Source organism: Neolamprologus brichardi, chromosome 16, assembly GCF_056152115.1.
Source record: "Neolamprologus brichardi isolate AB-2024 chromosome 16, ASM5615211v1, whole genome shotgun sequence".
Taxonomy (NCBI): domain Eukaryota; kingdom Metazoa; phylum Chordata; class Actinopteri; order Cichliformes; family Cichlidae; genus Neolamprologus; species Neolamprologus brichardi.
The window spans coordinates 19,758,891-19,775,092 of NC_142119.1; the positions used below are offsets into that span (position 1 = coordinate 19,758,891).

A 16,202-nucleotide genomic window follows, 5' to 3' on the forward strand; every position below is an offset into this window, starting at 1 on the left:
GACATAAGCAATGTACATAACTGATGTTTAAGACATTAAAGAATACAGTACTTTAAACTGTGCGTCAGGATTGTTCTTTACACTTACAAATAACAGACACAAACGCATTACTAGTCTCCCCACCGCATTAAAAAAAAAAAAAAAGAACCTCGAGTATAAAAATATTATTTATTCTGAAATTTGGGCTGCAAAAGACCAGATGTCTCCAACTTCAAATCCTAGGTGTTTATTAAGTTCTGGTTATATCCATGTTGCATTTTGGATACGGCATAAAAGAATAACTATCTAACAAAACAGTCTTATTTTTCTTAAACCTGACCAAATATTCCTCTTCGGCGAATGAATGTGAAATCTAGTGTACTACTTGGAGGTTAACTGCATACTAATCCAGCCGAAAACCGCAGCTAGATTTGGTAGGAAAATGCGAGGTGGGGATAGAGGCGAAAGGGAAAAATTGGTGAAATCTGGAATCGACTGTGCTGGTCTTAGAATCACGTGACATTATTTTTCTCCCCACTTCCGCAAATAAACGCACTTGAGCACGGCGGCCGCGGCAGAAAGTGAAATCGGACTGCAGTCAGCCGTTATGTGCCATGGTGAGGCGGCCAGGAGCAACCGCCAACGGCCGTAGACGCAGACCTGCCTAACGGGTGAGTCAACGGGAACGTATTAATGTTGTAGCTTCTTAAAAAAAACAAACAAACTGAAATGTGTTTTTAGAAAAGTCTTAAACGCTAGCTGTAGCCAATTAAAAGATAAGTTAGTACTGATTTTCCCAGCGGGTGCGTCCAGTACCAGCTGCATTCACTGTGTGTTGTGATGCGTCAGCTGGACTCACTGTGCTGAGTAATGCCTTTGTTAACAATAGCAAACATTAAACAGCAAGCTGTGGTCATGTAACAGTAACTAGTGGTTTTAATCATTACACATGAAGCAGGTGGGAGGGGGTGGGTATTTACGGGATGACGCCTGTGTTGTGTCAAAAAGGGATTTCCGGTGTTGTGCCAAAGTAGGTATCCCCGACAGAATTTGTTTCCCCTGTGCTGGGAGCACGCAAGAAGTACTGATGTTTTCATTTTGTGAAAAAGTGAAAAATTAGTATCATTACATTACCATTCAGTTTGAGGGTTACAACATTATATAATTATATATTTATTGCTCACGGGTATCAGATGGGATTATTTTAACAAACCATTAACGTTTTGGCTGATAACTATTTTTATATTTTTATTCTCCTATAACTTTACTATATAAAGAGCTAAATCCTCCAAAGTTTCAGGAGTAATGCGTCATAATAAGAAGTGTTTGTGAACGAAAAATCAGCAATGTGGGATACTGTTTGTCCGTGATTTACACAGGGGGAACAAATTGTGGCAGGATCAGCCTGATATTATTTGTATCCCACTATAACTTCGTTGTATAAAGAGCTAACATCTCAAAAATGTCAGGAGTAGTTAGTCATTATAAGAAGTGTTTGTAAACTAAAAATCAACAATGCGGGATACTGTTTGTCTGTGATTTGGACAGTCCAGCGTGTGCTCCCGACGCAGGGGAAACAAATTCTGTCGGGGATACCTAATTTGGCACGACCGGCATTTGTCAAAAATAAATAAATAAATAAATAGTCCGTCTTTAAAGTGTTGTAAATTACTTGTCAAGCACATCTCTTCTGAATGATACCAAGTTAGTTTTAGTCAGAAAGAACATTCATGTCATAAGGTAGACGCTTTTAACAGGGGAAAAAGGCTCCTATATATCCTTTACTTATCCAGGGAGAAAGTCTGACATTTAAAATAGCTTTTTCAAGAGAAAGCTAGCCAAGAGGGCAGCAAAAATTGGGGAAAAAATAGAACATCCCTTTTGGGATATTTAAAGTCACCTTAAAGGTGTGGAGCAATTGTAATGTGGGTGCATAACACAGAGTCATAAAGATTATTGCAACAAAGGTCATTTCTTTATTTTATATATGACCCCTTTATAAATCCTGTTGATTACAGTCTACCAAAATAAGCAAAGATATTACACTTAAAGTTTTAGTTAGTGTTTAGCACAATACTGATTTAGCTGTGTTGTTACCAAACAAAGAACCTCTGTGACCCGGTTTACTACGCTTTTAACACCCATTTTATCAGAAAACCTTAAGACCTTGAGGATCATAAGCTGTGTTTACCCATAACCGTATAAGTGAGAGTCAAAAGAGCATGTGTGTGTGTGTGATGTCTGGGATGAATATAAAGTAGAAGATTCTCCAAAGCAGAATTATACTTTTTAAAACTGAGTTAGAGTAAGCTACGGGGAAAAGAAAAGTAAGGATGCAACGTTACATTTGCCCAGCTCGCAGTGTCATCTGATATCGGTTGTGAAGAGCAGAATGATAATTTTCGTAGCACTTGCTTGAATCTGAGCAAGAAGTAAAGGCTGTACACGTCATAATTCACCTTGCTGCTTCTGTGAGCAGTCACATCACCAATGAACGGTAGTGGCCTAGCTCCACTGGCATCCATATAAACTTAAACAAACAAAACAATTATACAGAGTACAACATGTAGTGAAATGCTTGTGTCCGAGCTGCGGACAGGCTGTAGACGTAGCCGTGTCACTTACATTGATCAGAAAGTTTGTTAACTTGTTGCCTTAGGTCCCAAGACTCGTATCTTCTGTATGCTCTAAAGATTTCCACTGAACTTGGAGAAAGAGCATTAAACTTTGCAGCTCCTTACTCCTAGAATCAGATGCAGGCCTTTTGGTCTTGCTGAGGTTCCTGGTGCACTGATTCTTTTAAAGAATGTAGCAGATTGTTGATTAGACTCCACCTAGTTTTTTTTTTTTTTTTTTTTTTTAAATCTCTGATATGTTTTATTTTGGTTTTTCCACCTAATGATGACCTCCTCCACTTGCACTGATGTCTCTTTGGACCTCATATTTTGGCCAGTTTATCTGGCCATAAAACTTCTGAATATGTATGAAAATGGCTGTATTTCCAAAACAGCCATTGACTCTTTTTTTTTTTTTTTTTTAACAAACCAAAAACCCTTGACTTAAACCTGAAGCCCTTTGAATTAAAGCTACACTGAACAGGCAGCATGGTGGCACGGTGGTTAGCACTGTTGCCGCACAGCAAGAAGGTCCTGAGTTCAATTCCAACATCAGGCCGGGGTCTTTCTGTGTGGAGTTTGCATGTTCTCCCCGTGTTTGTGTGGGTTCCCTCCGGGTACTCCGGCTTCCTCCCACCATCCAAAGACATGCAGCTTGTGGGGATAGGTTAATTGGATAATCCAAATTGTCACTAGGTGTGAATGTGCGAATGAATGTGAGTGCGAATGGTTGTCTGTCCCTGTGTGTTGGCCCTGCGACAGACTGGCGATCTGTCCAGGGTGTACCCCGCCTCTCGCCCTATGACAGCTGGGATAGGCTCCAGCGCCCCCCGCGACCCTGAAAAGGATAAGCGGAAGCGAATGGATGGATGGATGGATGAACTAACAGTGTAGCTTTATATATTGTGAAAAGATTATTATCTGGAAGACATTACAATTTTGCTTGTGTTTGTATCCAGTGACTGCAGCGCTGGCAGCCTTGCCTCTTCAGACCTTCCCCCTCTCCTTGTCCCGTGTCCCACCTGTGGATTGAAGTTCATCCTTCTAGCCTGCCGCCCTTGCCACATACTGTGAGGACACCATGGTGGATGTAACCAAGTGGCCCATTTTCAGCCTGATGGGGCCTCAGGAGCTCGCTTCCATACGGAAAGCATGCGTGTTTGGATCATCTGCTAATGAGGCCATCTACATTACCAATGATGATGAGGTGAGGGGTCAGAGGGAAAACAGGCTTGTGGTTGTGTGTTAATCAAGAGCAAGATGACTGAAAGCTTTGAAGCTTGCTTCATGTTGCATAATTGATAGTCAGATGACCTGTTGTTTTTCCATGTTTTTAGCCTTTAAGCTACATTTCATGTTTACATTATTATAATTTCATTCAGCCTAGTGTGGATTGTTTGAGTGTACTACCTTGAAAACAGATGTTGGGTTCAGTTTACACCGCATTCAACTTTAATCAGTGGTAGAAGAAAACATGCTTACAGTAGGTAATCCACCACAGAGCATGCTTACACTGCATTGCATTTTTTATGTCAGTGTTATTGTAGCATGATAAACAGAGACTGTCTCTCAGTAGCTGTGTGTTTTAAGCTGCAGTACTCAATATTTCTGACAATAGCTCCAGGGAAAGAACCAGATTTTTCATCTGGAGACCATAAGGAGACCCAAAAGTTAAAGAATAAATAACAATAATAACAATTTTAAATGTTGTATTGTAACAGCCTGATGTGTAAAGATTGCAGTTGAATGCTAGTGCTGAAAATCAGTTATTTGCCATTTTAAAAAAGCTCAAAACTGTTGAGACTTGCTGAAAAGTATTTATTCACATGATGTAACACAGAACAACAACAGTTGCCTCAAGGTGCTTCACCTTATATTGTAAGGTAATAAAGACCCTACAGTAACTCAGAGAAAACAGAGAAACCCCCAACAATCAGATGACCCCTTTTAGCAAAGGCTTTGTTAAAAAAAACAAACAGTTTCGGAAAGAAAAGAAGGCAGGCTTTACAGGGATATTCAGTGTATCACGGTTCACAAAGCATTCACAAGTTCTGCTGTCTGAACACTGAAAAGATGCTCCTGAAAGATGAGAATTATCTTGTAATTTTACAGCCAAAATTACAAAATAAGCTTAAAGGGTTCAAGACAGTTGTTTAAAAGGATGGATCTCTGGTCCTTTCATCCTTTTTTTTAATTAGTACTAAAACTTGCAGTAGCTAGCTAGATGATTTGAATTACTTTGATGTTGTTGGTGTTTTAGCTCAGTGGTTCTCCAGGATTCTGCAACCCAGCTAAGGGGTTTTACATTTTTTTAAAATAAAATTTATATACGCAGTTTATACCGTGTTGTGTGTCGTTACCTCTTAAAATGTTGATTCCACTCTTGTGAAAGTGTTCGATTATCATATCTTCTGTGTGCTCTAAAGATTTCCACTGAACTTAGAGAAAGAGCATTAAACTTTGCAGCTCCTTACTCCTAGAATCAGATGCAAAATTAACTACATTTAAGGAACTGGTCTCACTAAATGAACTTAAAGAGACTGCAGTTCCTTCAGCCTGAAAATGTTTTGCCTGAATATTATTACCCTCGTTACTGACACTGACTTATTATAAAGACTGTTGAGGTTTCAGGCTTTATTGATGCTGAAGTTTTAGTTTTACATTTTGGTTGGTTTCGTTTTTTTAATCAGCCGTATTTTAGTGTAGTTAATTTGTGTGTGTGTGTGTGTGTGTGTGTGTGTGTGTGTGTGTGTGTGGGGGGGGGGGGGGGGGGGGGGTTCTGTGTGTATTTGTCTGTGTTCCATAAAACAGAGTTGCATAACACACACACCTCTGTTGTTTGTACTGCTGTCTTTCTTGGTAAGGACATGGTTGTGAGTCATATTCTCCTGGTTAAATAAAGGTTAGCTAACTAACCAACCAACTAAATAAATAAATAAGAAAAAATGTTATTGTTTGGCCAGAAGAAATTCTATGTTAGTTTGTCATAAAATGATTTGTTTGTAAGGCTGCAAAAATCACTCCTTTTGGTTTGTATCTTGGCACATTATCTAGCTCATAAGCATTAACAAATATTTGAGTCAGTCTACATTATCAGGTGATGCGAAACCCAAGCAAGCTAAATCAATGTTAAGATTTTAGGAGAAAGGGGGGTCCTTTGAATTTTTTTTCCCCCAATTGGGGGTCCCTGGCCCCTAGAAATGTGAGCACCTCTGCTTTAACACATGCTAAATGGCTAAATCGTGGTACCACTGTGATAAGAAAAACACTTTTTAGAGGTTTGTGAATGGGAACTTTGTTAAGTGTAAAAAGATTTTTCATACCATTGTAATGAATTTAAGTCAGGAAAGAAAATTCACCTTTCTTTTAAAATTATCTTTTCTATTTGTGTTATTGCACAATTAACACACATCTTCCTCTCAGTGTTGCCTGCTGGTGTTGATGTTTCTGTGTTTGTACTCTGACCCGTTCCCTACTCAGCTGACTGGCGCTGTCTGTTTAGCAGTCCTTATCACCAATCAACACTTTTTTTCTTTTTTCCTCTCCCCCTACCTCCACACTCAGGTGTTTGTGTTTGGGCTGAACTGCAGTAACTGCCTGGGAACAGGGGACAGCCTGAGCACAATTGTACCCAAAAAACTGGACTTCCTGAGTGGCAGAAAGGTGGTTAGCCTGACTTACGGTAGTGGACCCCACATCCTGCTGGCCACAGAGGGTAGCTTAACAAAAGATGTAATCCTCCTCTTTACAGTTGGATTAAAAAGTGCAGGAGAATGACTAAACTCTTTGTATTTCAGATGGAGAGCTATTTGCCTGGGGCCATAATGGCTACAGCCAACTGGGAAATGGGACAACCAACCAAGGAGTAGCTCCAGTGCTCGTGTCTGCCAACCTGCTCAATAAGAAGGTCACAGAGGTGGCCTGTGGCTCTCACCACTCAATGGCTCTAACTGATACAGGAGAAGTGAGTTTGTAGGAGTTAAAGAAGAGAGACAAAAATAATTTACTTTTACAGCAGATTTACAGAGAAGGAAATACAGAAGCCTGTTTGAAACTTTTCTAGTTACACAGGTGACTCTGCTCTGACTAAAGCTGTTACATAGTTAATGGACCCTAACACTTACCCGTATTCCAGTCACAGCTACATTTGAGCCCCCTGAGTTAAGAACCTAGCAGAATAAGCCCAGCCACAAGGAATGTATTGTACTTCGAGTTGCTTCACACAGTTAGTGAGCTCTGTTAGATGCTGGCTGGTCAAACGTTTTTCCCCCTACTTTTAATATGAGGGATGCAGCTATCTTGGTAGCCAGAGAGTCTGTGTATTTTTCTTGTTATACAGCTGATACAATAATCACATTTGGAACTTAATAAATTCATCATTCACTGCTGTGAACATGGCTGACATGTTCTTGCAAATCTTACAAAAAATTAAACAAACAAAAAAACAGTAATAACCATAAAACATGAGCCAAGTCAGCTCACTCTTTGTACAGTATTTACATTTAAGGGGATAGTGTTATATTATTTAGTATAATATATTTATACATTTCATTTTGTTTTACACATACTTTCATAAATTATGTTATTAAAAATAAAATATAAATGCATATGTTTGTAGTACACTAAAAATGAGATAAGGATAGCATGAAATGTTTGCTTTGATTTCAAACATTATGGAGGAGTAGGTAAAAGATTATAGGTATTGATTTGTAAATGACTTAAATAACACGAATAACTTGAGCTTATTATATAATATAATAGAATAGCTTTTTTATTGTCACTGTTACAAGAACAATGAAAAGTAGTTTGGCATTTCTCCATGTGTGTGAAGTACACAATAGCGTAAGTATTTACACAATAACAGACAAATTTACATTTACACAAGAAAGATATGTACAAGTTATACATACACGCACATACATACATATATGTATATATACATGTATGCATCCGTACATACATACACACACATATTTCCACACATATATATAATATTATACCTCATCTCTGACAGTAACCATGCAGCTCATTCTTTCTCTCTACAGTACTTTCTCTAAAGATGTAACACATTATGGGGTTGGCTTAAAAAAAGCCAGATGTGAAATGTAAAAGTGAGGTCAGAGGTCAAATGTGACATCTTATTTGGATGCAAACCATAATGTGATATTTATAATTCCCATATATCATTCCTTGTATGCCTTTATGTTGTCAGTATAAACAATGTAAGCAGTAAGAACTATCATTTTAAGTAGCTTTATATTACATTGTCACTTTGACCTTAAGATAAATCTGTTGACTTGAAGGAAAAGTGAGAGGGGGTAATAACCTTTTCAAATTATTTTTAAAGTATCTGGCTTTCATAGAGAATTTCATCCTGTTCTTATTCTTAACTTTTGCCTGGCAGGTGTATGCATGGGGTTACAATAACTGTGGTCAAGTGGGCTCAGGCTCCACAGCGAACCAGCCCACACCCCGCAGGGTGTCCAGCTGCCTGCAGAACAAGGTGGCTGTGAGTATCGTCTGTGGTCAGACCTCATCCCTGGCAGTAGTGGACAATGGAGAGGTGATTTTTTTTTTAAACTTATCCTGGAGCTTTATGAAACAGTATTGGCTTACTCTCACTGAAGCAGCACTCATGTTCTCTTTTTGTCTCTCTAGGTGTACGGCTGGGGCTATAACGGCAACGGACAACTTGGACTTGGAAACAATGGGAACCAGCTCACCCCCTGTCGACTTGTTGGTCTGCAGGGTTTATGTGTGCAACAGGTGTGAGATTACACACGTCAGGTTACTGTGAAATAATACTTGTATATACTTGTATGAAGTTTTTTAAAAAATTCCATATATTTTAATGTCTTTATATGCCTCAACTACAGCTAAATCCTGAGGTATGTTTTTGGTTGGCCAACTCTTAGGAATGCCTTGAGGGAATTTGGCAAAAACAAGGACTCAGGAATGAACTGATTGTAATCACTAGACTTGTTTGTGTCAGAAACTCAATAATCCGTATGCTAATCATAGAAAACAAAAATCCACACACACCAGTATCTAAAATGATATATAATAACATTCGCTGAAACAACTGAAAATAAAGTGCTCTGCTGCTGGAAAGAAAATGAAAATGAATTGCTGTCATATTATCTTGCTGTACAAAAGCAGTTACAACAAATTTCTATAACAAACCAAATGTCAGGAACTTACATCATTTACTAATATATTTATAACTTCAACAGAAAGCAGGATATTGACCTGTTTCTGTTATTTCGCTTGTCTCCATAATTGTCCTTGTAACTGTTTCAGTCCTTTGACTGTTCATACCGAGGCTGCTGGATTATAGCAGGCTTGGAGCTCTGGATAGTTTTAGCTTTAGCTTTGTTTTATTGGTCTTCCACCGTTGTGTCTTCCTCACTCACAGTGAAGAACTGGTCATGCATGAGTTCTGTACGAACGACTGTTTGTTGCACATGTATGAAAGACTGTACATTTTGGATTACAGTTTATATTTGCTTTTATATTTTATATATTCTTTTGTGCAGAATAAATTGCTCTAAGTTGCTAAGTAGCTCTATGTTAGATATGGACATTTATGCAGGGCCTGTTACTTTATTTATTTAAATTGTAGTTGGGTTTATATTCACTTGTTTTTTTTCTTTTCCTTAAATGAGCATTCTTTACAGTAATGATTTAAAATCTTAGCACTCCTGTAAAACTACTGCCAGAGTAATTATAAAACACCAGAATTTGAGTGTGATGCTGTATGTTGTCCAAAAAGGAGTGAAGTTCCCAAAATACAATATTTTACACAGGAAACTTTGTATTATTGTAGGGTCTACCTTACAATATAAAGCGCCTCGAGGCAACGATTGTTTTGATTTGGTGCTGTATAAATAAAATTGAATTGAAACCACAATTAAGAGGCTGTAATAAGCAAATCTGTAGTACAGAATGTATTAAAAATGTTGCTAATAATTTAGTATTATTTTATTTATTGTAGACAAGAGTTTAAAATACTACGTTATATTGAAAATTGTTTGATTTTTTTTTTCCCCCTCTCTAGATCGTGTCAGGATATGCACACTCCATGGCACTAACGGATGAAGGGTTGCTTTACGCTTGGGGTGCCAACACATATGGACAACTGGGCACTGGCAACAAGAGCAACCAGCTGAGCCCAGTTCAGATTCTGACTGAGAAAGAGAGGTGAGGTAAAGCATCACACATCTAACTCATCCTGTCCCTGCACCACCATCCACTGACTTCTCTGCTCCTTTAACAGAATTGTAGAGATTGCTTCCTGTCACTCCACACACACGTCAGCTGCTAAAACCCAGAGCGGTCAGGTGTACATGTGGGGCCAGTGCAGGGGCCAGTCCATAGTGCTCCCTCACCTGACACACTTTGCCTGTACCGATGATGTCTTTGCCTGCTTTGCCACTCCCTCAGTAATGTGGAGGCTTCTTTCAGTGGGTAAGAGAATGATCTGAAAGAGTCCAAGGATAGCACTAATTATGTAGTATTATTAATTTTTGGATTTCATTCCATTAACCACAAATGTATGGCTATTAATCACTGTTTGTTTTATGAAGCCCTTTTTATTTGATGTGCAATTATAAAATGTATTGACTCCGCCCATAAAAGATAAAAACCTTCCCATATTTGTCCACTGTTCTCTTCAATGTCGTCTTCTTGTGCACCTCTCTTTGGAAGTCTTACATGCCAACTTGTGTCAAACTGACCTTCACTGAAAAGTGAAAGTTGGTTCTTTGTCTATAACGTGGAGACCAAAGAGCAGTTTTCATTTGGAAAGTCCAATCTTGAAGTCAACGCATCTCCAGTTTGTATTACGAAACAAGTTCAGCACACCCAGGCTTTCATTCCATTATCTGGCTTTCCTTATCCCAACACTTGGAATCAGGCTAAGCGGTCACACAAAGGTGGTTCACAACTAGGTAAATCAACCCTAAAGATGTAATGTAAAAGACACTTTAGTTAACAAAAAATACAAATAAAATATAGACTTTTGGAAAAAATGAAATGATGTTGTGAACTTTGAAAACTAAACTTTTTAAAAAAGACTAAAACTAACACTCAAACTAATGAAAATAAAGTAAACATTTTTAGCTTTCTAAAGTGAAACAGGAAAACTTGCTGTGTAGCAGGTTATCGCTACAGTGTAAGCTGGCAATGTATCCTGGAAAGAAGTAAACTGCCTTACATAATACAGAGAACCCAGAGTTAACCCTGAGGTTAGCTGGATAAGACCAAATCCTACTTCCTAGTCAGGCTTCTGGTTAGAAAAGTGACCGGGGGGAATTCTTGTTCCCGATATGATTTTTTTCAGCGTCGAACTGACAATTTGATGTTCTACTATATACATTTTTGGGGTAAGACATAGAGGTGATGATTTGAACAGTCTCTAGTGCCCAAATGGTGCCCAAAAAACATTTCTTTATGTTTTCTATTTATGCACTTTCCTACTCACCGATGTGCAATTTCTTGGCATTTTGCCACATTTGAAGGGATGCAGTGTGCATCCCAGATAGCTCCAGGCAAGTGGTAAGAATGGGGCTTCCATCGTGAGCACGAAGAAGACCTTGAAGGGTACAACAACCATATTTAAATTAGGTATGGGTTTTGTGGGAGGAGTCAAAAAAGTTTTGCTCTCACTACATATGCACGCTGAAAAAAAAAAAAAAAAATACTTAAAGCTCTTTAATTTATTTTATTTAACTAGAGAACACCTTTCAACGTTTTTTGTTGTCCTTGTCCATTTTTTAAAAGTGTAATGCTGGCCTCAAATTAAAAATGAGCATATATTTATCAAAAAGTAATAAAAGTTTCAGTTTCAACATGTGTAATGCTGTCTTTGTCTTGTCTTTGTCTACCAAATATAGGGTTTAAAGGTTCTGAAAATCTTTCAGTGTTTTCTACACAGCTTCCCACCTTTTTGGAAGTGGGATTGGTCTCATTGCTATAGTTGTTATCTTTCTGTTGCCAGAGCTTGAGTGTTGTGGGATCTGTATGTGTGCCGTTTTTTTCCCCTCCAGAACACGATGACTTCTTGACTGTGGCTCAGTCTCTGAAAAAGGAGTTTGACAACCCAGAGACAGCGGATCTCAAGTTCTGTGTTGATGGAAAATACATCTATGTCCACAAAGCAGTTCTCAAGATCAGGTTTGAATTCAACAGCCAAGCTGGTTTATCGGGTTGTAGGAGTTATAAACTGTTTAAAAAGAAGCACGCAGAAATGGTTCTTGTAACACCTGTGTCTGTATCGTTTGCTGTGCAGGTGTGAACATTTCAGATCAATGTTCCAGTCTCACTGGAACGAAGACATGAAGGAGGTGATTGAAATAGACCAGTTCTCGTACCCTGTGTACCGCTCATTTCTGGAGTTCCTCTACACAGACAGTGTGGAGTTGCCTCCCGAGGATGCTATTGGTCAGTCCCACATACACTTCACCACATGATCTCTGAGTGATTTCAGTGCTACCCATTGACCTAGTATCAGTGATATTGGTAACAACGATATCTATTTGTCATGAGTTTATTACTTTTTTGTATTTTTATTTATTTCTGTGAAAGGGACTACAACTAAAAGTTCTTGAATATAATCATAATTCCAGTGCTGTGTGGTTGTGTGTGCGCTCAGGGCTCCTGGATCTGGCCACCTCGTATTGTGAGAACCGCCTAAAACGTCTGTGTCAGCACATTATCAAGAGGGGTATCACCGTCGAAAATGCTTTTTCTCTGCTGTCTGCCGCTGTGCGCTATGATGCAGAGGTTAGTCTACCAACTATCAGCTGCATGTGTGATAATATGCAAATGTCCTTGAAAGCTCTTTTTACTTTGAAAAACACATGTAAAATTGATATTTTAGATTAAATCACAGAAGAAAATGCTGGCTCCCTTAGTTCTGTTTTGTGAAAATCTTTGTTTTCTAAATAAGCTTATTCACTCCTACTGAGAATGCAGTAAGAGGTTGATTTCACTCACAGGTCTGTACAGCCAGTATGATGCTACAGCCAGCAGCCTGTTTTGCATAAATAATGCAAACAAGAGGGAAACTATTAGCCTGTCTGTACAGAGGTAATAGAACGTATTTGTTAGCATAGGTTTCAATTTCAAAGCCAGACATGGCCGTCTGGAACTTTTAATAGGACCTACCAATAAAGTCTGACATTCATTTTTTTATGACTTGTGTGCTGGTAATTACATTTACATTAGCATTAATATGAAATCCTGAAAATGCTCCCACACTTCTTTAATCAGTTAGGCTACAAATTAGACAGAACATAAATGCTAAAGCATCTGGTTTTCCAACAGTAGCTGTCACGGTCACTGTGAGTCACACATATGTGAACCTGACCGACACCACAGGCAGGTGAACCTTATGTGCAGGAAAATGACTCAAATCAGGCAGTGATTCACATTAGGTAGTGATGTTAGCAAGCTTAAACAGTGGGGGGAAAAGTGGATGATAAATATAGACAATGAATGTATTTGGGCTGGTATTTCAAGCACTTTCTTAGGCTTACTGACCTCTCAAAAGAATTTTATACTACAAGCCACATTATTAACCATTCACACACACATTATTATCAAGCTAATTCTTTATATACATTGCTTAGTTGCAATTTGCAGTATGTTGTCCAAGGAAAAGTCAGTGGGAATTGAACTACCCACTTTTTCTTCCCCCAATAATGTGTTTTTTTTTTGTTGTTGTTGTTGTTGTTGTTTAAAAAAAAAAAATTCTTCAACACAAAAAAAACCAAATCCAAAAAAGAAAAGAAAATTGTCTCAAAGTTGTGTTTAATCCATTGATGTAACAAATTAATAACGCTGCATAGTTAAATGCAGTGTTAGTAATGATTAATGATGAATTATTCTTAAGTATAGTTAAACTATTCCAACCAAACTCTTTTATAAAGTTAAAAAACGAGTCTCCAGAGCCTTTTAGTGTGCTTTAGTGCTCATCCCAAAAGTTTAATCTTTCTGTACTGCCAGTCACAGTGAAACTGCCTCTGCTTGTAGTGCATATGTTTGGTATAATTTTACTATAAACTTTTCATAGTTTATACTATTCTGCTATTCAACTGTCGTTTTATTTTACCAATATAAATGTCATAAAGACTGTTCTTCCTTACCAACTTACAAAAAAAATATGTATCAAAATTTTCAGGCCTGTGTAACCTTATAACAATGCAGCCGAGTCTAACTTATTATTTTTATAAATCACTGTTCAAACTTTCAAGAGAAGTGTAGAGGAAAATAAAATAGCTGGAAGTTAGACAAAGTTAGGCCACTCAGTAATATGGCCCTCACCCTGAAAAGTACAGTGTAGTTACTGTTTCTTTGTTTCCAGTAAAAACCTAAATTGTTATCCCCTTAATCATTTGTCCCTTCTTTTAAGTATTTGTGGTTAAATATAAAATTCTAATTTCAAATAAAATCCACTAAAATTTTGATTCATTTTTTTTCAGCAAGCGTTTGTTGAGCCTAGAGAGTCAATTGTGCTGCAATATTAAAATGAAGAATTTTTAATTTCATACCTCAGTTCTTCATGTTCTTATGAAGGACTTCATAACTGCATGCATGAATGATTGAAACCTTTCATTCTTGAAGCCCTTTAAAGATTCAAAGCTTAAAAGTAGATTTTGCTCTTGCTGGGGTGAAAAACTTTTTGTTTGTTTTTTTTGTTTTTTCCCCCAGAACAAATCTGTTTGAGGCAGCAGAGAAAAGATAAAGTAACTTTGTTAAAACATTCACCTTTAAAAAAAAAACAACCAGTTAATGAAAACACCCGCCAGTCCTGATTGGTGGATGACCAGCTCCACCTGCTGATCCGCAGCTGCCTCTGTAGTCATTTTCACACATGCACTGCAGCCCTGATTTGATCTTTTATCCAACAGAAGTGAGAATGCATGACGCAGTCAGACTCAACATTAATCTGCTTTTAACCCACCAGCTCAGCAATACAAAGACTATTTGATGTCATATTGTACCGACATGTCAACAGGGCTACTAATAGTCTGATGCATCCACCACTACAGAGTGGGCATCATGTGTGCTGTCTCCTTCCTCCTGCACCCTTCATGCATCCACTCCGTCTCCCTCACCTAACAACACTAAGTTACATGTAGTGAATAAAACACATCTGATGCAGACTGTTGGCACCTGTGTGCTACATGAGAAAAAAGCAAACCATGTGTGAGCAACTGGGGCTTAGAACAGTGGAACTGGGAGGATCACCAGGATGCAGGAAGCTGGGTCAGCACTACGAGACACTCACTCTCTGTTGTTGGAGCGTTTGACCAAGTTGAAGAACAGTTTATTTATTTGTGCTCTTCTCTGTCACTCAGGACCTCGAAGAATTCTGCTTCAAATTCTGCGTAAATCACCTGACTGAGGTGACTCAGACTGCTGCTTTCTGGCAAATTGACGGTAATCTGCTCAAAGATTTCATTTGTCGAGCCAGTCGCTGCGGAGCCTTCAAAAATTGACCATGTCTCAAGGTACTGATTTGGGCTGATGCAAAACACACTGCTGGACTCCAGGAAGGATTTTGCCTAATACATCGTTACCATCAGATGGAGATTTGCACATAATTTCAGTAGAAATCTTAAGATTTACCATCACTGTCAGATTTGTGGTTCATCTTCTTCCAGATTACTGAAATGGCTAAAATCCGAGCTGTAAGGTTGCAGCATTGTTCCATAATGCTGTTACAGTAGCTGTTTCCAACAATGCCTGACTTTTAATTTACACATTGTGTAAAGTAGGAGCTCAGATTAATTGAGAGACATGACAGTGCTTGAACTTATTTGTTTTTAACTAAAACTATTCTTGCCAGTTGCCTGTGATGGCAATTCTGTTTAAGTGACCAAGTTACTTGTAGATTTTGCATGTGTACTTTCAGGATGAGTTTACTTCTCTTTACTATAAGAGGTCATCATAGTTTGGATGTCATTTAGATTGAATGGTTTTCAGTTTGAAGTATGAGAATCGAAACTTTTTTTAATCCTTACAGTATTTAAAGACAGGACACTGAGCCTTAAGCCTTAAAGGCTTGATTAGATCTGTGTAGGTCAACTTCAAGGCTTCCAGTTTTGCTTAGATTGTAAGATGGGAACTTGGGTTTAATCTTTACAATTTTTTGCATTTCATTCTTGATTATCAGATTCCATATGTTAGATTGAATTATTATAAGCAGCTAAAGCACCATAATTTATATTTACAGGCAGTTAAACATGCCTGGTTGTCAGTTCACACAAACCAGAAACATATGAATCCAGTTTAAGGCATGTGACCTTTCTTAGATTTCAGTCTGTATGTTGAAAAGAGAATTTTACAGTATAAGCATTTATAAAGTGGTTTTTGTAACTTCTGCACTACTGCTGTGAATATTTTTGAAAGATATTTGAAACTGAGGGTTATGAAGTGCCAGTTAAATTATCTAACCTATGCAAATAAATAAAAACACCTTGATCATCTTATCTGTAAACTTCACAATGAGACAAAATGGAGAAAGAAAACTGTTTTGTTTTTTTTGTTTTTTTAATCATAGTAAAGTCAGAAAAACAGCACATCAGGTTTTTCTTTGGGGTG

At 38.0% G+C, this 16,202-nt stretch overlaps 1 protein-coding gene across 1 annotated transcript; it reads left to right on the forward strand.

Annotated features, from left to right (window-relative positions):
• The first annotated feature begins 425 nt into the window (after positions 1 to 425).
• On the forward strand, positions 426 to 16,106 carry LOC102781939 (RCC1 and BTB domain-containing protein 1-like). The gene is made up of 12 exons (XM_006788222.3): positions 426 to 650; positions 3,554 to 3,801; positions 6,159 to 6,309; positions 6,392 to 6,558; positions 7,999 to 8,157; positions 8,253 to 8,360; positions 9,652 to 9,794; positions 9,871 to 10,061; positions 11,642 to 11,768; positions 11,884 to 12,035; positions 12,247 to 12,377; positions 14,957 to 16,106. Exons 2-12 carry the CDS (start codon positions 3,676 to 3,678, stop codon positions 15,095 to 15,097), a joined length of 1,596 nt encoding a protein of 531 aa, XP_006788285.1. The 5' UTR covers positions 426 to 650; positions 3,554 to 3,675; the 3' UTR covers positions 15,098 to 16,106.
• Positions 16,107 to 16,202: the final 96 nt, after the last annotated feature.